Source organism: Varroa destructor, unplaced genomic scaffold, assembly GCF_002443255.2.
Source record: "Varroa destructor unplaced genomic scaffold, Vdes_3.0 BEIS01000001.1, whole genome shotgun sequence".
NCBI lineage: Eukaryota > Metazoa > Arthropoda > Arachnida > Mesostigmata > Varroidae > Varroa > Varroa destructor.
Window position 1 is genome coordinate 63,430,464 of NW_019211454.1, and position 27,947 is coordinate 63,458,410.

The following is a 27,947-nucleotide window of genomic DNA, read 5'->3' on the forward strand; positions in this document are numbered from 1 at the left end:
ACTCGAAGCGTCATCGTGATTGAGTCTATACTAAAAATACGAGATATGTTAGATACGGCAACGCTCGACTCGTGCACTCACAATCAGAGACGTCATTTAGAGCCTTCGGTACTGTAATTTAAAGAAAAAAACACAATATGTATAAAGTATCATTCAAATATTTATTTCTACTAGTAATTTACTTAATACAAGTACAATAATTATATATATATATATAATTATTTTACTTGTATATTGTATATATATGTATTTACATATTATTAGACACTGAGAAGCCGCCTGTTGTTTTTATTCTATAAAGGTGACATTAAAGGAGTTACCTCTAATAGTTGATGTCAGCCATGAATCGATATGATCAACTTTAGGGTTTGTTCATGTTACGTCATACGTTCTGTTAAGGGCATCCCTGTTCTGCCTTATGTGTCAGCCAAGCACAATACTGTATATTCTACTTACATAAGTTGAAGATAAAGTTTGTATGGCGGCTGTTTCGCAGCTGGTGTAGTTTATTTTATGTTTTACATGAAAAAATGTCTAACATGTGGCTTTGTCGTTAGACGTTACGCATGAAACTGTGAAGAGCTAGGAGAATGCTACGATTCTTGCTCTAAATACGGTGGACCAAATTACTTTCTCAATAAAAGTTAACGGTGAGCGCAATGAAAAGGAGTAACTGGGTCACAGAAAATCTTTCAAGGTTATTTGTTCTTTCACTATTTGCCATCTCTCTAACTGTTTTTGATTTTGTAATGACTTCAGATATAGGTATGGCAATAGGCCGCTTTTCCACCTGGCTTCATTCTTTTAAGTTTCGTCTCACGTCCTCTTGTGGTCCTTGAGTGAATTTTGGTGGTGCCCAGAATCGACGCGCTTACACATTGTTGATGTTATCGCCAGATGGTAACCTATCGAACAGCATAGTCGAGTTGGCAGGTTTGGCAGTGGTACGTAGTTGTTTAGGAGCGGTATGTCTTACTGCCGAATCCCGAATCTTCCACAATCAAGATAAGAAAGATAAAAGCAGGAGGAGCTGCCAATAGAGTATCTTCCCCGCACATTCTCCTCGAAATCGTTTGATCAAGCTCTGACAAACCCGTCTTAGACACAATTAGATGAGAGCTAAAAGACGGGTGACATGAAAGAAAAACAAATAACACATATACATGCACATACACACACTCACTCAAAACACGATATTGGCAACAGATTTCTAAACAGCTAGCACATGAAAAGGTGTAGCCGTAAAGGATAAAAGCACCATTCTACTTTCTAATAAAGATGTGCGTTTACATTATCTGATGAGTGTCAGGCTTGACATGGAACCCTTAGCCATAGCTGCGATAGCTGCTATAATTAGCAGGACCAGAGGTGAAGCGGCTGTTGAGTTATGTCCGGCATTACACCCATCTTTCGAGTTGCACGTGCATGTCTCAACAAAAACATCAAACGTTCCCCTCCGCATGAGACAATAATTCTCGTCGCCGTGACCCTCTCCGGGCTCGCCCAAATACGCACAGGACCTGATGACGCGCCAGTTCCCGTTTACCTGTAATTTACAACATCTCGTTATGAATGAAGACGTTTTTGTGCTAATTTAGGTCGACAGTCAATTCGTGTTATCATATTATTTTTTAAACCGACTATTTAGCGCTAACAAAATTTCAGAATTTTTGAGTGTCGAAAAATAAGAAGCCTATATAAACGGTCTCGATTTTTGTTATTAAAACGATCGTACTTTAATGTCTACTAAACAATGTTAGTGAACATTCACTATATTCAAGTTATAATACATATTAAAATAAAATTACTACTGCTTTGAACAATGTGGTTTTTTGGGGCACAAGTAAGTGTGTGTAGCGCAGAAAGAAAACAATACTTATTTAAGTAAGAACAGCAAGTTTTCAATTTTGCATGAGCATGGAACAAGTAAATAGACTTATTATCTCGGTTGTTGACCCTTTTCAATCCTCAACAATCGGAACCTGCGCCGAAGATCGAATTATGAAGGCTGCCTTTCTTCGCAGTGTTTAGAAAAATTCATTTTATTTAAGCGCCTGGTTATCTGGACATATACTATGCATAACTTTTCAGACGTTTCTATCTAATCCACCATATACTTTCGTATGAAGTCGATAAAAATACACTTTATTTTTAATCAGATATATCATGCTAATACAGATCTATATCTGCATTTTCGCCCGAAAGCATATCCTCGAGTCACTCATCTGATCAGATCACTAGATGATAGACTGCTAGGTTATAGCAAAGTTATTCAGTTTCTAACGATGTTTAACTTCCGTATACAACGTTAAGGACGAGGCGCAGCGTCATGATATAGTTTCAGGTTCTAAAAAATCTATGGCAAAAGAGAGCATTTACTTTCTCTAACACTCATCACATTAAATAGCATCATCCTAGAATAGTGTGATCTGGACGGATAATTTATATCTCTTTGAGTGCCTCGACGCGGTAATCAGAACTCGCAGGTGCGGTGTGACACAGTCCGAACACTTGTTGGTATGAAATCTGTAACTGATAATGCTAAAAGAAGGATTTGTTTATCATAAAGGGATCTCGGCAGAATTCACACCTCTGAGATGTTTGTACTAGATGCTTATAAATAATCACCGTGTGAAACCTAACTTTTCTTGGCCACACGATCTGTGAAGCATAGCAAGACCTGTAGCACAAGCAGCGTCGATAATACCCATGAAGACGAAGGAAGATGCGGGAAAATATGAGTGTGACCTTCGAGGGCGCTTATTGTAAGGCTGAATGCAAAGTTATAACATTAGAAACCCTGAACTTCTGCTGCATACTAATTTCGCTTAATTTTAAATATAATAACAATTAAAAAAATAGCTACATCTATCAGCAGACCTTTAACTACCTCCAAGACGTCGACCTAAGCGCAGTAAGTCTACATCTGTTCGACCAATATGCTGTGCATCAAATAGTCACGTGCGGTACGACACGTGCATACATTTATAAAAAAGGGCACATGATCAGAACAATGATTCTTTTAAAGCATGTGGAAAAAAAAGACGTTCGCAACGATGGGAGCAACTGCTCGGTGTTTGCCCGTATCCGTTGAAATGAAGCTACAGGGAATTTATTCTGTATTGAAGCATCGCAGCGCCTGTGTTAGCGAGCTGCAAATTTTCTAGCAGCAAATGCAAGTTCGTCTGGTAGGCAGCCTTTTTAACTAACAATCTGCAAACAATTTCCTTAGTGGCATCACGGATTCTAGTAAAAAAGAAGCAAACAAACAATGTATATGGGGTAGGATACTACAAAGCTAACAAATTCTTACCCACAATAGAGAGGGAGTCGATGTCAGGTCGCGTAATTACCAAATCGGAAAAACGGATACGACATGCGGTGTTTAACAGTTAGTCCTAGGATCTTTTTTCGGCATTAATGAAACGCAGTAAACAATTGTTAAGTGCAGGTAACGTTTGATTGTAATTGCTAGAAATCCGCTTCAAACGTTCCACGTATAAGGCTCCTATCTTAATTTTATGTGTCAATTCAGGTGCGGCAGTATTTTCAGTGCTGATCCTAATTATCGTATGCCTTAATTAAAATAGGCTACGATTTTTTAGATTTTTTTTTTAAATCGCGGATTTCAAGTTAGGCTTACGTAATTACTTTATCTTCCGGGACTGCGTAATAAATCGCAACAATCAATCCATATGTGTAGACCAAAGTTACAAATGGTGCACTATGACCCTGTTGACTAACAACATAACCGCCTTAAGGCAATTGCCTACGAAACGACCGACGATTTAGCTAAACCGGCATTGGCCATTTTAGTTTTTTACGTAAGAGTTTCAGGAGCAAAGGCAAAATTTCTAACAGCGACGGCCGCAGCTACAGAAATAAAACCAGATCGCCCAGTTCAGCTCTACTAAGCTTTGCCTCTTTCCGAAACACCAGTTTTTACCGTTCTCTAGAACGGAATCAATATTAACAACGGTTGTTAGCCATTTCAGAAAACTGTATCTGGACTATATGATGTATGATACAAATCGGTGCTAGATAAACATAAGTCTTCTTTTGGACCTGTAGAGAAAATACGTACACGATCGGCTATCGTTAACTCATTTTATCCCTTCAGGCCGCAGATTTCTTTGCTTACTGCTAGGTAAACAATTAGGTTAATCCTCGCAATTCTGCCGCCATCCTTATTCCTTCTTTTCCTAAACACAATTCTCGCGCTACGTACGAAGCAGTAGACCCGTTCGCCAAGCAAACAGCTTTGAAGATCCGGCTGATCATTCCAGTAACCTGAAACGGATCTCTAGTGAAATACTGCTATAAGTCTGCCGGGCTAACGAAGGTCAGTTTCCGCACAAATCAGTATTCTATTTTGGCCATCAAAAACCTCTTGCGCGATACATACAGAATTACTTTTCACAAATAACAGACAAAATTTAAACAGAAAAGCTGCATTCAGAAAGCGAATTAGGTATCCGGCTGAGAACTGCATTGAACGATATTTGTGTTACGCTTTGGTTTCAAATCGCTTGCACTCGAAATATAAGTAATGTTAAAGTAAGCAACGGGCAACTTCTTGTGAAGCAAAAGGTGGCCAGCTTTTTAGTACGACCCGAAAGCTTCTCATATCATTTTGGCGATCTGCAGAAAAAGCACCGACGAATCACTTCATACGCATCAGCTGCCTAGATAACACGTCTAGCCATAGAAGCTTCTGTAACAGTAACAGCAGTTCTACTGGAATAAATAGTTTGAGTTTGGTGTTTGGTACTGCAGTCAAGCATCGCTTCCGAGGGCTGACCTTCAGCACGACACAAAGTCTATTCCCAGAGTCAAACTTAGACTACGACATACTTCTACACTTAGTAAGTGAATACGTTATCATTGTAGGATCTAAAGGACCAAAGCAGGCCTACTAAAGCGTAGCTGCCTTCAGCTGGCAGCGGGCAAGCAAAGCCACCACATACGGCGTATGTTTTCATTGACTCATACGGCCGGATGAAACAAAGGAAGCCATTTGAGGTTGGTTATGATCGTCTCAATCGTCTATTAGCTCAAAGTCCAGAGCATCCGACGAAATGGACGTTGCAGTATCTCAGCATCGGTTAGCAGTGGTACCATTATATATGCATTTCACCGTCCATCGCCCCACACAATTTTTGCTTCGCTTTGCATAACGCTGCGTAGCGTTGTAGGTGGTAACGATGGTCATACAGCCACCATCTGAGATCCAGTCGAATGGGAACTGATTGTGGACAAGCCTACGAGGACGTTTCGGCGACAGACATAGGCGACTAGGACAAGTAAAGATCATAAAATTTTATATTGCTTACCCACCTCGTGGGGGTTCTCGGCGTAGCCAAATACTGCCGACGTGTCCCTTCCTTTGTTCAGTTTCATAAGTTCCGCTCTACGCAAGCTGCTACGGGTGTCTGAATGTTAATGCCTATCTGGTATGAGGGCAACAAAGAAAACTCACTAATACTAATGCTAACTAATCTCACTAAATGCTCGCTCGATAGCAACATGGACAAGTGCTTGGCCTAAACAACAATGATCGTTTAGAGCATGTGGGCGTCGTACTTACATAATGTCGGTGCTCGTGTGCAAAAGCTAACAAAGGACATGCCAGCAAGAGGCTGGCAGACGATGCCGCGTGTACGCGCATAGGCACAAATAAAAATATAGGTTTACAGGTATTCTTCATAGATACTAGCAACTAGTACGTAGATGGATATCTGTAAGAGCTAATTTTTACTTGACTTAGAAGTCCCTTCGTAAAGAAGCAAGATAAGTTAGAAATTAATTAAATTAAAGCGGAAAAAAATTAGGGAACACAACGCAATTTAAGGACATCGCATCGATTATGATCGCGCAGTGCACATAGACTAAACATAGCAATGTAAACACAAAAGCATTTCGATATTTTTGAGAATTGAATGTATTTAGAACCCGTTTAATTAGTCCTTTTTCGTTAAAAAATAATTTAATAGAGATGTGATCATTTTAGAACTCGTGTTCCCTTGTGGAATACATCCAACCTAAGAAGAGTAATTTTGAAATTAAGCTAATTATGCATACAACCGGTTTAGTCCTTTAGATCTACTAGTTGTTTGCCGTAAAAGACTGCCATAAAAAGGTGTGCAAACATCTAGTCTGTTCCATAAGGTCACTTTGTGAACTGAACAAAAAATCTACAAGATTTTTGCCACCATGCTCAGAAACTTCCATTCGTTTACAGTTGGAACCAAATACATACTCCTTTGGAATGAGTCTAATTTTCCCATGATAAGTCACTCAGTACATAGCTAGCTAAGCAGCCTTTCCGTAAACGGTTCTGTAAACCATTCTTCTCTTCCGCTTTTCTTCCTTCTGATCCTTTGCTTTGCGACCTTTTCTACTAGTATCGTACGTCAAACAGGCAATATCAGTTGCCACAATCTGTTGTATGATTGGTCAACTATGGTTATCTTGACACTCGACTCGTATCGTGATTATCAAGTATTTATGGAAACACTCAGCAGATGGCCTAATTAATTTCTGTCAGAAATTAGTAAATCAGTCACATCTTTAACCTTTCCGGCCCAAAATCATGACAGTGTAATATCTACTTTCATCGAAGTTCGGTCTAATACTCTTATGATAGCCATTTAATAAGCACTAAATGATTCAATCAGGGTACTCGTCGATCAGATAATGGCGCCCAGCCACCGCATACGGATGCCGTAAACGTTGCGAACTCATGTAATATTATCTTCATATAACCGTCTTATTGTGTGTATTGTTATATATTGCGTTTCGATATCCTCGATGCCAACAGATGGTAACATAAGGCTTGACATGTCGTCTGTTTGCCATCAGAGTTTCGCATCGCTCGATCATGGATGGAAACGTCGATTAGGGATCGCAGCAGATTTCATGCATATCCTATACGAGCTAATTTATACCACGCTATGCTGCAATACTGAAATAAGTAATGAAAATATAGTAAGACAGTGAACAGTTTTCGTAGAATCAAAAGGATAATCGAGGTGCGGAAAAACATACTGAAAGTTGTATCGATGATACAAGCACCCCATACATGATTAGTAAGTGCATAGACCTACCTTTTGCCGTATTTTCCGGCACATTGTAGCAACAAGTGTGGGCATATGCGACAGCGTTCGTCGGTTACACTCAGTAATTGGAAGTGTCGTGTTGTCAAATGGGTCGGCACACAAAGGATCTGCGTGACTCTTGCATTCCCAGCATTTGATTGACAGTGCTAAAACAGAATGTAAATTATTATTAATATGGTATCACGATAGGCAGTACACCGGCAATAAAAAAAAACTGCCGAGAAAACGACCACAGAAACATGTAGAACTTTTGAATATTGTCAACCAACACGCTTGTCTGGTCTACATGGTCATAAAATACCATAGTTGATTATACACTATGGTATTTAATGAGCTGTCAGCTCCTCAAGCGTTCATCGGAATCGAAAATCTTGTTAGTGGGCCAGAGCACAGATCAATAACTCGAGTGTTATTTAATCATACGCGCGCATCCGAGTTTTAATTTCTGGGGGGTAAAAGCCCCTGAGCTTGTTCGACTAAAACTTGCATACACGTTAGCGGTCGTGCTAATAAGTTACATAGCCGTTTGTTCGTACGGCATAGTAAATAAGGGATTATGATCTAAGATGAAAAGCCACATCGCCCATTTGCATGTAATGCGATTTTATCGTGCAAACAACAATGTACTATCGACGTTGATGCGTGAAGAGTTTTCTCTGTGTTTCAGTTAATGAATAAAAACGGTCAGCGAAAATGGGCACGAATTCGAGTTAACAAAGGATAAATAGGAAACTGGAAACAACTTCGGTGGCAAACGACAAAAATGTCACAAAAACAAAACATAGGCAAAAAATGTCCGCATGACAATATTTTTGAAGGTTCCGGTTCGAGCCAACCAGGACCAAAGTCAACAAACAAGTAAACAGATAGGAAGTGGCAGACGATCCTATTAAAATATCCGGATGTGTTTGGGTAATTGGCTCTATCAAGAGACAACAAGTAACAAAAAAAAACTGGAAGTAGATGAATATCGGAGTAAGAGGAATACGATAAAAACACAATTAGTAACGGAAGGCAATATTTTTAGTTTACAATGATGTCACGGAGTTGAGTAACGTTTTAATATAAAACTTAATTAAACAAGCGCGTTATACAATAGGTTATACATTGACGATGTTTTGCCATTTTAGATATTTTAGTTAGGTTTTAAGAATTTTCGAGCTCCAATAGAATAGCCCTTAGAGATCCGTTTTAAAATTCTTCTAGAAACGTTCTGAATAAATTTTTCCTATAAACGTTCTGAAAATAGCAGAAAGCACAAGGCTCAGTAGAGTTGAGACAGTGAGCAGAAGGGTAAACTACGCATAGAAGGCTTACCAATACGTCGTACGGGAATTCGAAGCAGTTGCAGTGCACTGGGATATGAAGTATAGGCAGCATAAGCGTACATAAGGCAAAACGAAAGTCGACATAGGGAAAATTAGAAAACGACGTTTATGCAAATGGCCAGTGAAGTTACTTAAGCAAAGAAGTAGATTTTAGAAAATGGGACGCGATTATCGTACGCGAAAAGTGACTTCGCCAACGGTCGATTTTTTTGCAAGAAGGAAAAAAACGAAAAAAAAAAATGGGAGGCAAACATGACGAAAGAAAAGATTTTTACCACTACGTTAATAACTGTTAGTAATGGCAGCAAAACTACGCCAACTATAACTCGATATTTTATATGTGCTTCCATTTTCTAAGTGCGTTAGTTTTGTGTTCACATCTTGATACTAGGTTAACTTCATCAATTGAATTCGCTTTTAAGGTAAAGAAAGTCAGATATATAGCTACACAGATAGCCTTCTATCTTAAAATAGTAATTTATGATTATTAATTAATGATGCTCTCAACTGCAACGTCACAGATTATCTAAATGTTAAGCGTAGAGGCTCTAAGGGTGGCCAACATACCCACTTTACATACAGCTTATAGTATTTCTATACTCTTGTCGCCACTGCAGTGCAGACTTTCAGCTTAGATGCACCATTATTAAGCTGACCCACTACCCGTTCTAGAAAAATCCGCAGTATACAAATCGCACAATAGCAATACAATCCAAGGGCAGCCCGTCTATTTATTAACAGGTGCCCTATGCAACAACTAAAGGTATGTCTGCCAGAAGTTGTCAAACCTGAAGATGGCCTAGTAGCCGTTGAATTGTAATAAATTCATGGCCACGTTGACGCCCAGGGCAACACGGGGAAAGCACTCGGCAGCAGTGTACGGTAGACTTATAAACATCGAGGAAGCAGTAGGACGCTTTTAAGAACATGCATCGGCCCGTGCTTGACTTCGCATCTGCGACAGTGCTACGCTACTACTACTACTACTACGAAACGCCAATCGCTGGAAGCAGGTAAAATTCTGGTGACGCCTGTGGTGGGTGTTACGACAATGGCGATGACACGCTGCCGTGAACAGCGAGCCGACTAAACTACTCCTTTCTCAGTGGCATAATACTACATAACTTGGATAGCATAAAGAAGAGCAAGAAAGCGAGATTTCTCTTCGAATAGCAACAATCAAAGGAAGAATATGGCAGTAATGGTAACAGTAATAAGCATTAGAGCGGTAGGAACCAGTAGAAACTAAAGGGCTAAGCAAAGCTTTCCCACGAATGTTTCGAATATGTGTCTTCACGAAGTAGAATACGCAGTTTTGAGAAATCTGTATTTTTTTGTGATTTAGAGACTCCCGTCATGGGGGCGAGTGTGCGAAGAGGATGTCCTTTTGATTAATCAGGGAAAACAGCTCCAATGCGACAGAACTTCTGGTAAGGTTATTGAAGGCCAGCCGACACTACATTCCTGAATAAACTATATGCACGATGATAGGCTTATTTTTATGTGCTTAATCACTACACAATAGCGCAATACATTTGTTTCAACAATACAAAATTACCTAGAGGCGAGGGGAGCATATCGATATGGCGATGAGAGTTTGAATTTAGGCCGCAGCGATAGTCGTTACCGAAACTACGTAGTACAGCATATTATGCAACTCACAACCTAACCTAAGACAAGCACTATTATGATAAGCGCTTCCCAATCCTGTGATACCATAGCAGTGGCGCGCTTGCCTATTGAACCTAGAAACACAGGATCGTCTATCTAACAACTTCCTCTCAATATAAATTCACGCGGCTATAACGGTACATATCTGTATGGGCTAACTTGAACGAATATTTTCAAAACGTATATAATTTCTCTGGAATAAATGTGTTGCAGTTATACTGTAAATATCCAATTAAAGGAAGTTGACGCCCCATTGATTGTTATTATTTTGTTATTCGTATTGCCCCATCCAGCTCACTGACTTATACTAATTATATACTCAAGCTGCTGGCACACAATAAGTAATCCGGCATAATTTGTATAGCCATCTCAACTGTACTTGATCTAAAATATACTTCATTAATACACGTCCTTACGCTACAAATGATTTGGACATAAGAGGGAATGCCCACATGCTACGCAGGGTTGACACTTCTCCCCAGCGCCTTGCTAAACCATGCGGCAAAAGCCTTCCTGCCGTTTTGGTCAGACATGTGAGTCCACTTAAGAAAGCGACTAGAATAGAGATGAGGGTAAAATACACAACGGAGTTTCTTTCGGCTTTGCAGTAACGGTCCTAGTCGTCTTAACATAGAATCTCGTCACCATTGTAGTTTTCCTATGCTGTACTGTATACATAACCGGGCTTATGCCCAAAGATTCCATAAAAAAAAGTTCTTTCCACTGCGTCGGCGCAAGATACGAAATAAAGAACACCTGTTTTGTGGCCATCAGGCTTACGCTGGTTGTATGGACGCATTTGAATTCTGCATCCACCAACTAGATGTCTCTTATTCTGCGCCATTAAACAAACCATTGACTACGAATGATCATGGCATGCATGGTATAAATACCGCACCAAAAAAACTCTTATCCGCGCTGTCCGTTGTTCTATTTTTAACTGCCCGTTATTTCCGACCCGTTCGCTTTTACAGCAACTCCAGTAGTCGTAAGTTGGGTCGGCCAGCTAACGAAGCTCTGCAGTAGTGCGATAGATTCTGGGCAGGTACGGCCAAAATACGCAATACGAACGAAGTGTTCGCTGATGTCGAACTAAAGGGTAATTCACTTTTACAAAACATTTCTCAGAGCGCTCGCATCGGATATATGAATCGCCGGTCATATCGTAGTCCTCAAAATCAAAGTTCTAAGCTGACAAATCTACCATTTAATGTAAGCTCACGTGTTGAAAATTCCTCCATGTAAACTGCTTCATCGTCTGATCTTTACCATTTAATACACGTCTGACATGCAATGACCCTTATGTACTAATTTCATGCTGCTATCGATCCTTAATACGTTCAGTATTCACTAGATCTTTCCAACAGTCTTCTATCAGATGTTTTTGCTTGACAAATTTACCCTTTATTCGCATTAGAAGCCATTATATAGAGTTTTCCTAACCAAAATTATATTGAAAGAATCCACTATGCGATACTATTTTAGCATACACAGTTTCTTTGTTCCAGTTCCACAAGGTAGGCGCTCCGAATGAATACGTAAGAACGTTACCTCCAGACCTATCTGACTCATTAAAGATAGACGAATGCAAAAAAACTACTATAGAGTTTATGTGATTTTAACCCTTCATAGTCTGTTTGCAAGTGTTTATGGAGAGAACAATTCTCCAATTCAGTGTACTTGTATGGCTTTAAGCTATAATGAATTGCAGGCGCGAACTTTCGAAAATAGGCAGACCTTCGTGCCTTTTTCTAAAACTATACCTAGTAGCAGCTTAGCTGTCTCTCCCCTTTTGTGTTGGTCGTCATCGTCGCACTCAATGAGATGTTGGAGAAACTATGTTTAATGTATTGAGTCATCTGTCCGTTTGAAGTCAATGAAAAGCTCGACGTATTGAAGAGTCGTTAGGGGCACAAAGTTACACCAGTATATCTATATATATATATATATACAAAGTACGACACCTAAATCTCAGCTTTTTTTTATGACTTGTTTTTCAAACTCTACGTAAATAATAACACTTATGTCTATCCAATATAACCGTCATTTAGTGCGATCGTACATCAATTCAAAACCGGAAGCGTTCGCTAGTCACTTTCATAATAATTCTTCTGTAATTCGCAGATTACTTTTAGTAACTATACGTCGAGCGATATTGGTGGGGCTAAACCCGTAAAACGGCCCTCAAAAAATGCTACATACAAAGAATTTTAGCACGAACTAAATTTTAGGCTGATAGCAGGCCACAAGTCTAAAAAATACGAAGGCTGCAAGCGGCCCAAAAAGGCGCAAAAACCTAAAAAGACGAAGCATTCGAACTTATTTGGAGACCCAATTGACAATCGATATTTTTCTCTTTAAAATTGCCAGTAATTTCTGTATAAAAACCGGGCACATCATCTTTTTCTTAAAATAAAATTGAATCTGTTTAACTTTGACGGTGGTAATAGAATTGCAAGAGCACCGAGACCCATCAATCAAAGCCTAACAAGCATGCCTTAAACAAGTATTGTTAATCGTCGATGATGATTTCTTCTACGCGCGATAGACAGCACGTCTAGTATTAACATATTTACAGTAGGTTTCAGCATGCATTGATGCACTGAGGTGCATCCGTTACTGACGATGTACCTGCAACAATGTATGACTAGATACAGAGATAGGACAGATGGTTGAAACACGAAGTAACCGAGTATGCGGTCTTGTTTAATAAACCGCTCCCAAAGCAATAACGTCACAGACTATCGTGGTCAGATAGAGTTACCTATTGTACGTACTAACACGGACGCACATGTGACACGACGCGAAAACACACGCACGGATGTATGTAGGTGCACGAGGAGGTCAAAGTAGAGAAAAGCTCATATTGCACCTAGTACGACATAGACGCATAAACACGCATGCACGTACCCGGAGGAATACATCCACAGATAGTTCATAGGCTGCTGCATCATCAACGAATAAGGTAGTACCGATTGTGACAGTAGAGGATAGGGGAGACGGACCGACCGCGGCGGCATCGGGGTCTAGCAGAGTTAATCATATTTTACTGCGGAAACATCTCGCAATGTTTCACCTTTATTTAGCTAATTACGATAGACGTGTCGAGTCCGGAGACCGCCAATATGAGCATAGGGCTTCCAGTTGTTCTTTTGCTACGCAAGCAACGAAGCAAGAAACAAAGCGATTCTTTTGTGACTCAACGCCACACATGCACCATCATTGCTGAGGATAAAACCGACAATCTGATACATCTGCAGCATGAATATGTATATGCTGTATCCGATATAACGGTAATATAGGCAATCGGTATCGTACTGTGGTTATCCCTTTAATTGGGCATGGTAGCTGATGGTTGATAAAGTGAAAAGGTCGAAAAGAACTTTTGATTAAGGTTGATAACTGATAATAGATTAGAATATGAAGAGTCCGTCTATATAGACAAGTGTTACTTTTCCGAGCGAATCAATAGCAGTTTTTTCATGCGAAGTAGGATCTAGCTGTACAGTAGAAGAAATTTTTTTATTTTCTTCATTTTTAATAGGACCACCTTTAACGAGTTTGGAACCGTTGAATATTTTTTTACACAAACCTTAGCAAATATGCTGTTCATTTTTGTAGCTAGCGTACGCCTCAGTACTTGGTGCTGATTGGTAGCACAAAGTGATTAGGAATATGGGGATGCTACGGGAAACAACCTTATTGTTAATAGAAGAACTCACTGCATAATAATGGCGCCCTGCATATCAACTCGCATACATCTCTGGACCAGGTGCCACACAAGCAGTCTATCTGGTTTCGGTAAACTGGTAACAACAAAATAGTAAATTCGTTGCACCAGGTCCTCAACATCAAAATAAAGGATTTCCATAATCCATAGGTCGTAGATGCTCAGCAAAAGAAACAACGGGTTCTATCCGAATTCCCAGAAACAAAGTAATCGATTCTTTACAGGTCTTTGACAAACGCAGATCAGGTACACATATCCTGTAGGTCTTCCCCAACAAAAGTGTAAAACCCCACGATACCAAATGTGCAACAAATCGCAAAAGATCTCCGGATACACACCATTCCCCAACGCCAGGTCAACAAATATTCGACACATGTATAAATACCCCAGTTTGCAGGTCCTAACGCAATTATAGCAAGTCGACTACAAGCCCATAGGCAAAATGTCTGGCCACCTGCCAACCACAAAACAACCGTCGCTAGGACCCGAGGCTACAAAATCTAGCAGCCAGCTGTGAGACCCAGCAGAAGGCCCCCACAGAACTGTAGAAACGGAGCAGCAGATGAGGAAAGAGCCAAAAAACTATAGATTAGGACACGCCGATTCCGGCGAGTTCAACAGCCTAATGTAAATATATCAGAGATATGCACAATTTGTACAATACATATAAAAAGGCTAGCGAGCATTAATGCGCTTCAAGGTACGCATGAGTTCCCTATACCTGTTTTCCCGACCTTAGTTTTTTCTTGTTGCAGGTGCGTATAAGCTCGAAAATTGGCTCCCCTATTCTCCCTAGATTGTAATATTCGTATGTGCTTTTTGTGATATTGCCATAGAAATCATACGCCTTCAAAGTCATTTATCACTTTCGATAATGGGTTGCTATTACCTAAGCAACCTCTGCAGTTATTTTTGTATTTAATGAGCTCAGCGAATGCCATTATAGTAAGTAATTCCCTTGTATAGTCTATATGTCGTCACTTTAAAGAAACCTAAATACCGAAACAGTAATCTTGCCGCTTTATGTGTTTGACAATGGTTTTAAAATTGAATTAAGGTGTTTTTTTTTACAACTGGTGCAAATAATTGCATATTTGGTAAAATGTATAAAAAAAGCATGAGGCCGACGCTTTCGAGATGAATGTGCAGCTCGGAAATGGTGGTTCTCTAACACTGAAGTGTCGCGGCTACTCCTGTGATTATTTTCGATTATGCGGAAAAAGGCCAGTCTGATCGCTTACTTATTCGTCTTTCTGTTTTTTAGCTCAAGCTTGGACATATATGTGGCATATGACGGAGCAGATCCTATTTTGTTCATCAGAAAGCTTTTTATAACTCCCACTATATCGAACATATCAGCAAGATCTAGATCGTATTAATTTCTATCTTAAACGTAGCCTGACATTACACTTCAGAGACAAACATATGTTATAGTTCATATGTTTGTCTCTGAATTTCGATCGAATGTATTTTTCTCGGTGAACTTAAAATACGTAAAGTAACATTGCTAGCTCCTTTCTTGAATGAAAATCTTTCTTGAGAAAAAGATTAAATCCCTGTCTGATGAAATCAGGATAAAGGCAGGCAAGGGGTAATAGAGGTTGTCATCATAAACCCTTGCCAACCTGTGCCTAATCATCTCAAACTCATATGCATTTTCACTGATCGAAAATCATCATTTTCTCGAAAATGCATCTACTGAACTTTTTTTTTTTTAACTAATAAATATTCAATAGCTCCAACTATTCGCTCGCCGTACTGCTTCGTACAACTGAGCCTTCATTATAGGAAAACCGCAGTGTAACTAAAAAGTACAAAAGAAAACTCTTTGAATCAATAGTCGTTACTCGCTGTTATTACAAACTTCTAGATAAACATAGCCATAAAAACAAACATAGAACTACACAAAAATTAAAAACACCTTTTTTTTATATAGTACTTTCAAAATTATCTAATATTTCATTTTAACACGCAACGACTAAGATGAAACGATAGTGTATTGAAATTTACATTTGTGTATAACTGTACAGATCACTATGAGATATTAAATGAAAGAGGCAAAGCGCCACATGTATACACTTTCTTAAACAGAGCACAGTCTGATTTTGTGTTTGTAAATGTGGTGTTTGAAAACCAATAAACGGCCTCTTTGCCCCAATAATGTTTAATAATAAGTAATATTATTCCCTTATTAAATGATATGCAATACCAATTGATGGGGTGTAATTATGCACGAAGCTGACAAACACAATTTGAGACTTCAATACGTTAAAGGCCTTCGTAAAAACGTAAAACGCAGCACATGCCTCTTACGAGAAAAAGAACGCTATCAATTTTCGAATATATGGAGGTTGCGTGTGTGGACGAAGGACGAAGTGCGTGCACCCTACAGCTGCTGTAAAATAGTTCAAAAGGGCTCTTATGCCGGAAATTTTGGCCATTTCTGATAAGGAGTTGGCCAATGATTTAATGAAAGTTACAAACGAAAATAGATTCACGCGATTAATATAAGGCAAGCATATATCGAACTGCGGTCGGTGTTACATCTGAAACAACGAAGAGCCTGATTAGGACATGATCTAATTAACAGAAACTATCACGGCTAACATTTCTCATAGAATTTTAAGTGGTGTAGAGACAAAATGCTAAAGTTCTCGACCCTGCACAACAACAACAGGCCACGTTTATGCACTAAAATACAGTTTCTATTGTCTCTCATTGGTGAAAATTGTGAACTTTAATTACTACATTCAAAATCTTAGATTTATGAAACTAGAACATCGGCGAGTTGGTCATGTCTTCTAAGGCAAGTGTTCTTCTACGATGGATTTCGTTTATTTTTAACAATGATTCGGTAGTCTTGGCGTTGGATGTCCACAGCAAATCAATCCGTCCCGCACTATTGAGACTAGTCCTACTAAAATTAAACCGGCGTCTTCTTCGGCGGCTTATTAATGGCATTCATTCTTTTAGGCAGCTGAATCACTGGTTATATTCTCTAACTAGCAGCCGGCCAGCTGATTCGCGCTATGTATATATGCTTATTCCATGATCATGTAAGATCTATCTTTTCCATGCAGTCGCACGATGTAATTTCGCGAGGTTTTTCGGATCTCCAGTCTGCATTATGTACTACACAAAGAACAGAAAATTCAAGATACTTGTGTGACAAGCCACTCGCCTGTGCCATCTGTCTAGCATCTGTGCACATAGTCGTATCATCCTATCAAATAACTAAGTGCACATGCTAAGTGCATGTGGGAATCGATAATGAGTGAATATTTTGAAAAACAATATTTTTTACATTATTAATTACATTTTTACATTGGGATTACTTTAAAAAACCCTTCTTCATATAAAAAAAAAATATGGCTCCGCATTACCTGGTTACGTTTCCCTTTATCATTGAAGATGATCTGCGTACAATAATGCTCATGGAAGCCATTTTGTATGTTGATGGATTACCGTACCTTCAATGCAGTGCTGCTGCCAATTTTACTAAAATAGCTAGGCTAGATCGAAACATACAAGAACGTAAGAGCTAAACATAACAATCCTCAAAGGTACAAAATAAAATTGAGCGATCCCCCGAAAGCAATAGATCGACTGCCAGAGGGCTAGAAAAAATTCAGCTGTACGCCACGCATGGCACACAAAGACGTATCTGGCAAGGCGACCATTTTTCGACGCTTTGCCATGATAGCGATATCAAAAGTGCAACTGTTCTGTGCGATTTAGGCCGTTAGGTCTTCGAGGTAAACTAATGGAGAAAGTATAAAATTGGACTTATTTTTGTGCTGAATTGTTTTGGACGTACCGAGATTTTAAGTAATAGCAATAATAATCTGGTAGAAACGCAAGTATTACAGCGTTAAAGCGAGCTGAGGGCTAAACATAGCATTTGATCAGTAATCTTCCCGCCTTCATTTTCAGTATTATATTTTTATTACTAAGAAACAATTTATTTGCTTTTTCATGCTTGTAACTATTGTTCGAATGGACAATGTATCCATCTTACCTATGGTGACGGCCTTAAACTTCAATGTTGACGCCCCAATTTCAACCCTGCCTCCAAACGCGATTACAGTACGTTCTTCGAACTGTAGCGTGTTCTTCAACACCACACAGCGTTACCTGTATTTCGACTTTTTTTTTTTATGTCTTTAGACACTCGATCGGATGGTTTTAAACCTAAACTACAATGGATCCCAAGTGTTAGCTATCGCGGAAATGGAGTTACCTACCTTGAGTTATGACGGGGAGCTATGTTGTGTTTTCTTTCTCAAAATCGTAATGCTGAATGACTAGAGACTCCGCACCGATGGGGAACAAACTGTGCGACTATTGTAACTACAAATAAGCTAAAATGGAGATGTTAGTTGCTATTGTAACTGCTATTGTTATCATCGTAGTCATTATAAATGCAGTGATTATTATTATTATTCACAGAATAGGCACTCAAGATAACTGGCATTTAGACATCGATGCGAAGTTATGACTACGATATGATCTTCTATGCTTTGATATGGCATGTTCATGTTTAAAGAGTATGCACTTCCTACGATCAAAATTCCGCATGTTTGGCTATGTGGCAAAGTTAATTATTATAAAAAAAAATTAGATCAAATTATTTTTATAATTGGATTTTTGTAAAATACTATAATTTTCTACCTCACCTTAGTCAAAATATTCTGGTGCTACAAAAATTAATGCTAAGAAAAACCTTTTCGGCAAATAATAATATAATAATTGAGCCACCGCCGAAATTAATTTTTTTTAACCATAGATTGGATTAATACCAGCATATACGAAATCAAAAGGAAAATACAAACATGAGCCTCAGAACTCGTACCCTACAAATCAGAGGAGCCCTTACAAAGTCAATTTTTATAACCACAAAGGTCTCAACTGCTACATGACAATTCCCAAGATTATCGCAGTTTCAATAGAAAAATATTAAATACTAAAATGTATACTGTTGCAAATACAATAGCTGTGTGACGGGTTTGATTATCCGGCCTAGCTTTTGTCGTCGAGTACCGTTTCATATATGACGAAATACACTATTTACCAAAGAAAAGGGTTTCTTGGTCTTTTGAGCTTAATGGCATAAAGTGCTATAGCCTATGAAGTCCTGCTAACTCTATTTCATATACTTTTGGAACCTGCCTATAAGTGCCTGCTCACTGCCTACAACTCGTTGCAGTTTTTGTAGATCTCGTATAGGTTGTGTTTGGGATTGGGCTCGAATAAATGGCATTTTTCTAGGAAGTATCCGGTATATCGCCTGAATCGTACACGCAACGCTGATCCTCTCTTGGCCTTTTGAGCAACCGCACTGTTTATGTATGAATAATTGACATTTATTATATATTTGGGATTCCGGAGCTATTCTACATAGTGACGGTCGACGTGCCTTCAGCAGGAAGGAATCTTTTTTGTGTACCACTCGTCTTGTGGCTCACCGCAGAAATACACTATTTACATATAGGTGGTATAGATGCGTTGGCTAAAGCGACCAATGTTTTATTTCGTTCTCATCTCTAAAACAGTTTCAATCATCCTAACGTTCTTCATAAAGGTCATTTAACTTCCGTCAGTTTACTACGTCGTTGCTACGGTTTCTAACGCCGTTCCTCACAGACCTCACAAAACTCACGGAAGCGTGCGTCGATACTGGCGCAATAGCTGCGTCAAGCAACAGCCCAGCAATACGAGAAGGACGGCATAAAGGTCTGTACCATATTGGGTCCTAGATTTGACCGCTTTCCTCCCTTCCCGAAAACACACCTACTGATACGACATTGCGTCAACCGAGAGTTGTGAAAGGTTTTGTTCGATAGCAGTACTTATAGCTTTTCATAACAGTAACGGCTTCATAACGCGCTTCGAGGTAACGTACTATTTGCCCATCTGATTTTCAAAACGGGCTTTCAAGATTGGCCTCTAGGTGCAGTTGATGCTTTTGTAGGCCGATCGTACAGCATGTAGTGGTCAAGTGTTATTCTCCAATATTGTCGATTTGCAACTGAAATTCCCGGATTTTTTGGTCATGTGACGGGGAAAACCAACGAAGCCCACAAGAACTGCTGACAACGGAACCCTCCCAGTTTGATTTCGAATGAATTAGTTCAAAAAACCATTTTTGAGCCACTGCACCACATTGTATTGAGTTTACTGATACTAATGGTGAGACACGTGTCGATCGATGGTGCTAATATAATGTACGGAAACCTGATGATGATGCTGGTTTTCAGCTTAGCGGTAACTGCTGAAAGTCTAGATCAACCAAGGACACCTGTTAGCTTAAAAGAGGATAGGCGCAGAGTGTTCTATAACATTGCACATATGGTCAACTCCATTCAGGTATGATAATGATGATGGAGACAGTCTGAATTCGTTGGCATTCAAATCAGATTAACCAAACTCACATTGCGTTCAGGGTATTAACATACCCTTTTAAATATACCTCATGTTTTTTGGCATAGTCTAATAAATACACTTCAATGTATTTATTAGACTATGAGAAGTGTGCCGTGCTGATATCATATATGGAATAATAGTCTCCGTTCAGTTTAGGTCTCGAAAATATACCATTGGGCAACGTTACTATATAAAGCTGATGAGCCTGCATTGTATTATCGATAAACAGATGCGACGAAATCGAAAACAAGCTGGCCTAGTTTACACAAATTAACACAAAGCATGAGAGACGAAAGCACATGTTTTTCTTTTTAACCCGTCAATATTTGCCGCTCTCTTTATCGCGTTTGCCCACTTAAGACTTACCCTTAAGCACCCTGTGTTCCTATTGCTCACTTTTCCAAAGTCTCAATTTTGCACCTATAAAATAGATGATAGCATTCTTGTTGATGATATCAGAGCTATACATCATTGCAACGATAATGTGGTAAACGTACATTTTTTCGCCTGCCAAAAAATCACGGGACATCTTACACAATAAACACCACACGGTCCATACGTGACTATTAGTTATCCATATTATATGACAATGCCAATAAATTTTAGGACTGAATTTTTAGGAGAAATTTAGCTGAACGATTTAGGACTTAACTGATTCAAGCACCTTCGGTGACGCATAACTGTCTGTCCTGCACAGATGTTAACAAAAAAATTTTCTCAAAAAAGTTCAATGGCCATCTTACAGGCCAATTATTCGCAAAAAAAATTAATGACGAAAAAAATCAGCCATGACCACACGTACAAGCTCAGCCTAAATCAACAAAAAAAGGCAAAACTTCCCTATTATAGCTGATAATTTTTCGTGTTATCTCGTTCTAGTAGAGTTCAAAACAACTTTTTGCCAAGCCAATCCCTTAGTTCTACCTTCGATGCATCCTTCTACGCACTTCAGGAGGTGGACGAATTTCTGGGACGCAAGGCCAACGCTTTTGAGTCCGATGTCTCGTTCTTTTCCGATGGCTTCGCAGGGTTGACTCATCACGGCTTCCCTTGTGACTGTCTCCGACATTGTGGAGGAATGGCTAATTTCAGCGAGCTCCTCGATTATATTAGGCTGAAGGTTGACACGGGAGCCGACCTAACGCTGCTGCTTTTAGACCTCAAGGTTGGAGTTTTATTAAGCACGAAATTTCATTACTTGATGGTCAAGTGGACTATAATAGAATAATGCATATTCCAAACATCAAAAGCATAACGCACCCGATATTTACATTTCAAGCTTCTGTAGACTAAATATTCGATGCTGTCCTTGACACATTCTATGCGGCAAGTAAAAACATCCTATCTACCATAGTTCGCACGGTGTTTTTAATAATTCTTAAATGGCCACCAGGTAAGCAAACTGAGTGAGAACGCCAAAGTAGCAGCGGGACGCAGCGTGATATCCACTATTGCGAGACATCTGTGGGAACCATCAACGTATCGGGTCAACGTTGTATTGTCCATTCCACGAGTTGAGGATCATCGAGTCATCGAAGGTTTCTACGACATTTGAGTTAAAATTCCTAAATAAGATTTGCTGCTCCGAAAAGCAGAATACGAGTTTTTTGATACTAGCCTAAATCTGCTCAATGATTCTTCAAAGCTTCAAGTTTTATCGTTGGTGTTACTGATAGCGGACAAAACCCCTTGATCTTTCCTAATACAGAAAAAGGAAATCTGAGCAATGCAGAATTTATTGCAGGTGTGTTAGATGGACTAGCAGCACCTTGGATGCAACACTACGTACAAAACTTGGGTTTCGATATCTCCACCGCCAAAGAACTGGAAAAAATACAGGAAATACTCGCTAACTATGGTATCTACGAGCATATATGGCAAGGCGAAGGGATAACAAATTGCGTTTCTACTCTTCACAGCAATGAAAACCTCAAAAAAGCCCTTAACCTACGGGACCTAGGAGGGTATCCTCAAAAAGTGAGCAGTTGTTAGCTTTCGAAGCTATCTTCGAATACATATGCCTTCCCTCTACTGATGGTTTATAGGTAAAACGGTTACCATTTTTTCCCTGTTTGCCTTTTGAATTGGTTGTAGGCCGAATGAATCCTCTGTTATTATTACGGACGCCAAAAGAACTCACAAACTAGGCCGCATATGTAAGCAAAATTTCAACTGTTAAGGGAACTCTCCACGTCAAGGTGCAATAACTCGATGTTATTTGTCAAGAATTAAGCCAACCATTGACTTCGTCCATTGAGCGATTTCTCTCACATTATTCGTGTATTGACTAACAGGTCTACGAATGGACTGTGGATCTTTCGTCGTTCCAAGCAGCAGCTCTCGACCTTGGCGTTGACGGCATCATTACCAACGTGCCAGAACGGCTTGATCAAGTTCTTAAGGAGAAGTTCGCCGATAAGTATCGTCTTGCCACGCGAAATGACAGCCCGTGGTTAAGGCATGCAGGTTTTGTTCGGCCTGAAACTTCTCGAAAGCCAATCGCATCTGTTTCTAAGAACCTTAAAGAAGTTGGGGAACAAAAACTCAGCTTTTTCAAGAGTCTCTTTGGATAGATGATCAAAGATTATTCTTTTAGTATTCTGATTTGTAAACACGCATATATGATGGTGTAGTACTCCGAGAGACAATTCTGATATACACATTATACGAATCCAACGTTTCATATACAAAAGTTAATTCCCTTGAGTTAGAATGAACCTGATTGAATTCTCAGTTTATCCAAGCCAAGCAGTTTTCTCACCGAATTTTTATTTTTCTTTTATTATTTTTTTCAAGAAGAATAAAGAATCCCTCACCTGAGAAATCTCTTCATCAGTTTATTAGATTTGATAGCATGGTGCTTGAAGCTAAATTAAAACAGAATTATTGACCAACATCAGATCCATTATTCCTATTGTTAATTGTTGTGGCTGATTGCGATCTTACGTAATGTGACATTCCGGTTACTTTATTTGTTCATATATTTATAACAGAGAATGTACATCACCAATTATTTAAAAATGGACTGATTATTATGTATTTTGTTACCTATTTTTGGTGTTTTTTTTGCCAGAAGATAAAATCCACGTTCTACTGAATAGATGGTCCTTTTGAATTGATGTCATATGTACCCAAATCACGAGAAATCGAAATCGAATTCTTTTTTTTGTAGCCTTTTTTTTTATATGGACATAACTTTCCTGCTTTTCGTGCACTTTTCATGGTAGGGGTAACCCATCGTTTAACTTAATTCTTATTAAGAGCTTCCAGCTATATGCATTGATTGAGATTTCCGAGTAATTCAGAGAGAACCAGCATTGTACTGAGGAAGTACAAAAGCTACTAGGTTAACGTGTGAGAAGCATACATAGCGAACATGTGGACAATAGTAACACGTGAAAACCGCACGATCTTTATTAAAAGTAATCAAAAGGTGCTACCACTTTAGTTATGCGCTTATTAATTATCACCATACATTTACGAACGATAGATCAAAAATAAACCTAAACAATACCGTGGGAGTTATTATCAGAGGCGTCATAATTATGTACGATAATATATTTCTATATGAATTACGTTGAGCCCATTTGGGCAATAGCAGTCTAGGAACCGCAAAGGAACCGCCTTTTCTGCTGTAGCTGCTAAGCTGATATTATTAAAAAAAAAGCAAATTCGAATCTTATAACCAATATTCGAGGTTCAAAAAAATATAGCAAGTGCATGATCTAATCGAATGAAGTCAATACAATGGTTAGCTACGTTTAACGAACGTTCTCATCCGATGCTTAAAATAGAGCGCAAAAAAATCCTGGATCGTGCAATCATTACTTATCGATATAGCTTCAGCTGCAATGTTTCACCATATCGTACTTTAACACGCTCTTCAGCGACACTTCTTGTGCCCGATTTATGATGACTGGCTTCGGATATGTCATTGTTAAAAAATGTAACATTTTTATGAACACCCTGTAGTGTTCGGCCTGATTAACAACACTATGAATAGTTGCTTACAAGACCACGACGCTTAAGGGAAACCTCAATCAAAGTGTGTTTTTAAATATGCACGAGGCGTTTTTGCAAAGTTTTGTAAATTAGGTGAAATTGTTTATATATATGTAACAAGTTCTGAAATGCTTTCAGTTTAACCGAGATACTATTGAAATCTGCAGACTAAAAGATGCTTAGTCTCTACGATGATTTGTAGTTTACACGCCAACGTTAAACAAACAAGTCGAGACCTTATATTTCAGGCTCTCAAATGAAACGCCTATATGGCAAGTTATTTCTGTGCAAAATAAATGTATGTATCGATTTTTTAATCCGTTTCGAAACTCACCGCTGCCTACGAGAATCGCGCCAATCGCTATTAATAGCGCGCCCTTCATCTTGTGCCGCGGTCGTCTCTGTACTGAAGGATACTCTAAGTGTCTGTGCGGCCGGTCCTTTTTGAGTCTACTAAAATACACACGACTTCAAACTGAAAATTCCTTGCCTTAGACGCGTTTCGTTTGCTTTTACTTGCTTAATCGTTACCAGCATGATCAGAACGAGAGACTATATGCAACTTTTTTTGGTGTGCCACCGTCCGAACGTTGTTGGTGCGGAAGGGCGTACTGCCCTTGCCGCTGACTCACTGACCTGCGCTAGCACTTGCCGACATACCTGGAACATCAAATTCTCAAAACACTAATCCCGGATCGAGTTGTCTCCTTCTTTATTTAGGAGATTATTTTAATGTCAGCGTTCTTGAAAACACATCCCTCCTTGATGAATAGTCGCAGTTAGCCCACGGTCGGGTTTACTTGGGCTCGTCGGCATACACTCGAACGTTCGTTTTTTACCGTTAGTAAAGTCGCGTCGCCAGTCGTGTTAATAAATTGCTAAGACAAAATTGTGCCTAAATCTGCGCCACGGGGCGGTATTGCGTGCTTGTGAACGTTCAACTATAGCTAATTTTCCACTCTTCGATTCTAGTTTTTATCAGATGAATGAACGAAAAAGGTAAAAAGAGCTTCGTCGTCGTTGGGCCACTTTACACTTTGCTCACACACAACAACCCGACGCAACTCTTCTCGTATTCGTTTATTCGTAGCTCGGTATCCCTCAGTTTTCTCTGTTTACAACGAGGGGCCGCCTTGCGCCAGTCAGTGCTGTTTTGTTCAATCGTTTGCTGTTGGTGTCGCTGCCGCTATGATTATAGCAAGACAGCCGGCATTTATTCAACGATCGCGTCGCGTAGAGGCTGATACCAGCCACGGCCCCTGCCGCTTCGGCTGATGCTGCTGTTTTTCTGTTGTGATGCTGGGCTGTGTGACGCGATGTGTTTGCTTCAAAGTACCCTCCGTTTTTCCTTGCTTTCTGCAGCCGGCCGCCCGTTTGTTCTTCGTCGACCTAGCTACCTCTAGATTCGGTCCTATCTGTCGTCCTACTGCAGACTCAGTTACATTTAACCAGCAGTCAAGCAGAAGAGGCTAAACAAACGTTCTATTGGCAGCTACGTTCGTCTGATGCGCAACGCCGCTGCTGACGTCAATGTGGTCTCTGCTACGTATAGTCGAAGTTGCGTAAAGCATCGAAGCGGACAGATCCACGTCTGATGCTTACAAGGGGGCGCAGCATCTTCGGCTAATACAAAACGCGCGTCATTTGTCGCTGTGTAGCGCATAGGGAACGCCGATAACAGAATTAAATGAAAAGAGACGACACTGGCGATAATGAAGTATTGCTTTTGAGCTATAAAAAGGTACTTGATGGTTGGAGCATTTACTATAATAAGTTCCGACGCGTACCAGGTTATTAATATGAGATATGTAACAGTTGTGCATAGACAGGTGCAGAGTTATGCGTTTTTGTATGTTCGATGTTCGACGTACTTCTTTTTCATCTTCAAGTTCTCAACGAAAAAACAAAAACATCAACAATCAAATATATACCAACACCCCCGTTCAGCAATGTTTCAATGCTCGTTTATCACAAAAGCTATTAGCAATTAAAAACAAAGTAGCTGCTTTTCTTTCTCTTCGTTATACGTTCTGTTCAGGCATATAATCGGGTAGACGTTTTACCGTGGCTCCAACCGAAAACCCGACAGGGGCGTCCACCGTGGCACATCTGACAACGGCACCATCTGATAGTTGGCTACTTTTCTCGACATTTCCGGTTAGGACGTTGCCATGGCGTCCGCCACAATGCACGATTATGGCTCTGTCGACGCACAGACGCAACAAAGCATCATCTCACCGCACAAATAACCGTTTACCGTTTCTATTGCAGTAATCAACTCGCTGGAGAAGAAGACGTTTACTCGACAAGTCCTCTCTTTTTACCATTTAGAACGGGTTTCGCCCTCGTAGTTGCGTGCAAGATACTAACACAGCTATTCTATGTCGATAATGGAGCGAGCGTACACACACGTATGAGCAGAATAACGACGAGGGCAAATGCGTCTTCTAGTGTCGTTTATTTTTTCTAATCGCGCCCTGGGCCGACAAATTTGGATACTATAGGCGGTCAAAACAATGTCGATTCAACGAGAAAATCGATGCGACGTTTACTTGTTGACTGTCCCCAGCGCTGCCAAGGAGACGGATACGAAACAAACCGTTCGTTTGTCTAACAACATGTCCGTTGTCTTTGGGATGGCTAGGATATTGTACATTGGAGAGGTTAGGGAAAAGCTGACAGCAAAACAGCAAAAGACATTTGTTACTTTTAGTTGAGACAGGCTATAAGAGCTAGTGAAAGCTATGTTTCAAACGTGCCCTTTTTATGAAACTGGCCAGTGGAACAGTGTTCTGGGCAATTAACTAACGATGAGTTTTCACTAGCAAGCTGTGATAGGTAGAATTCTCGGTGGCCGGCGGTGGGCGCCTAACAGCCTGACTACAACTACTACGTTTGAGCAACAATTGATCTTTTCAACATTTATTACAATATCCGTCCATACAATTGTGAGCTCTCTGCAAAGATTAAGTTTCTGCAACAATTTCCCAGAAGATAGCAGTAGCACAAAAATGAAAGATATTCCGAGCAGACGAGGCTGAGTTAACGCAATAATTCGTCCAGGATTCCAATTGCACCTTATATAACCTTCTGAGTCTTCGGGTGTTATTTAGCGCTTCTCAATAGCATACAGACCTTCATTTAAAGCTTTGAATATTTTCCAAAAGAGGGCATTTCTGCTGAATTATCAATCACCACGGTAACCAGGGTTTTATTGTATCGAACATTATTTTAATGCGAGAATCGTGAGGCCAATTAAAGAGACATGCATGCGTTTCAATACGGAACCAAAATAGAATAAGCATCAATAGAAATCGACCACAAGTGTACGACCATGAGAATATATGTCTTCTAAAAGATGCATGCTAAAAGCTAGCGAATAACAGCTAGGTAGATACACAAGTAACATGTGACAAGATAACCAAATTAGCGATACGCTATCAAAAAAAACTTACGATTCAGTCTGTAAGTGTTGAACGTAAGGTCGTTTTAAAAAGGCTTAGTTTATAAAGCATAATTAAAGGTTACCTTATATTTTGAACAGTAAAGCCGTAGGGTTTATTAATCCCATAATATGAATGTCTTTTGCTTAACAGGCTGGAAGTATCCCGTGGACCAGGATACAATGAACGGTATCTCTATGGGCCCGTCTTGTTTAACAATGATCGCGAATTC

At 39.7% G+C, this 27,947-nt stretch overlaps 2 protein-coding genes across 7 annotated transcripts; one reads left to right on the forward strand and one right to left on the reverse strand.

Moving 5' to 3' along the window:
• Window positions 1-142: 142 nt before the first annotated feature.
• Window positions 143-27,509, reverse strand: LOC111243326 (UPAR/Ly6 domain-containing protein crok-like). 4 transcript variants are annotated; one of them, XR_015318403.1, is made up of 5 exons: window positions 24,607-27,509; window positions 8,436-8,473; window positions 7,107-7,264; window positions 4,085-4,290; window positions 1,405-1,546 (listed from the first exon to the last, which is right to left on the reverse strand). XR_015318403.1 is itself a non-coding variant. In XM_086976609.1 (4 exons), exons 1-3 carry the CDS (start codon window positions 24,653-24,655, stop codon window positions 1,292-1,294), a joined length of 462 nt encoding a protein of 153 aa, XP_086832735.1. In that variant the 5' UTR covers window positions 24,656-27,398; the 3' UTR covers window positions 143-905; window position 1,291. The 4 variants fall into 4 exon arrangements, 3 of the variants coding, with proteins under 3 accessions (XP_086832735.1, XP_022644426.1, XP_022644425.1); XM_086976609.1 differs by lacking the exons at window positions 4,085-4,290; window positions 8,436-8,473 and adding an exon at window positions 143-905 and having other exon boundaries at window positions 1,291-1,546; window positions 24,607-27,398; XM_022788691.2 differs by lacking the exons at window positions 4,085-4,290; window positions 8,436-8,473 and adding an exon at window positions 143-991 and having other exon boundaries at window positions 1,291-1,546; window positions 24,607-26,929.
• LOC111243323 (dermonecrotic toxin SdSicTox-betaIIB1bxiv-like) lies at window positions 19,426-23,798 on the forward strand. Of its 3 annotated transcripts, none has more exons than XM_022788686.2 (6): window positions 19,426-19,580; window positions 20,105-20,213; window positions 21,223-21,435; window positions 21,664-21,808; window positions 22,015-22,247; window positions 22,565-23,798. In XM_022788686.2, exons 2-6 carry the CDS (start codon window positions 20,196-20,198, stop codon window positions 22,841-22,843), a joined length of 888 nt encoding a protein of 295 aa, XP_022644421.1. In that variant the 5' UTR covers window positions 19,426-19,580; window positions 20,105-20,195; the 3' UTR covers window positions 22,844-23,798. The 3 variants fall into 3 exon arrangements, with proteins under 3 accessions (XP_022644421.1, XP_022644420.1, XP_086832733.1); XM_086976607.1 differs by lacking the exon at window positions 19,426-19,580 and adding an exon at window positions 19,719-19,740; XM_022788685.2 differs by lacking the exon at window positions 19,426-19,580 and having other exon boundaries at window positions 19,697-20,213.
• Window positions 27,510-27,947: the final 438 nt, after the last annotated feature.

Coding starts and splice junctions, on each gene's coding strand:
- LOC111243326 (XM_086976609.1), bottom strand. CDS start 24,655: ATGAAGGGCGCGCTATTAATAGCGATTGGCGCGATTCTCGTAGGCAGC. Junction 7,265..24,606: donor CGCGATTCTCGTAGGCAGCG/GTGAGTTTCGAA, acceptor ATTCTGTTTTAG/CACTGTCAATCAAATGCTGG. Junction 1,547..7,106: donor GCCGGAAAATACGGCAAAAG/GTAGGTCTATGC, acceptor TGTAAATTACAG/GTAAACGGGAACTGGCGCGT.
- LOC111243323 (XM_022788685.2), top strand. CDS start 20,034: ATGGTGAGACACGTGTCGATCGATGGTGCTAATATAATGTACGGAAAC. Junction 20,214..21,222: donor ATATGGTCAACTCCATTCAG/GTATGATAATGA, acceptor TACGCACTTCAG/GAGGTGGACGAATTTCTGGG. Junction 21,809..22,014: donor GGATCATCGAGTCATCGAAG/GTTTCTACGACA, acceptor AATTTATTGCAG/GTGTGTTAGATGGACTAGCA.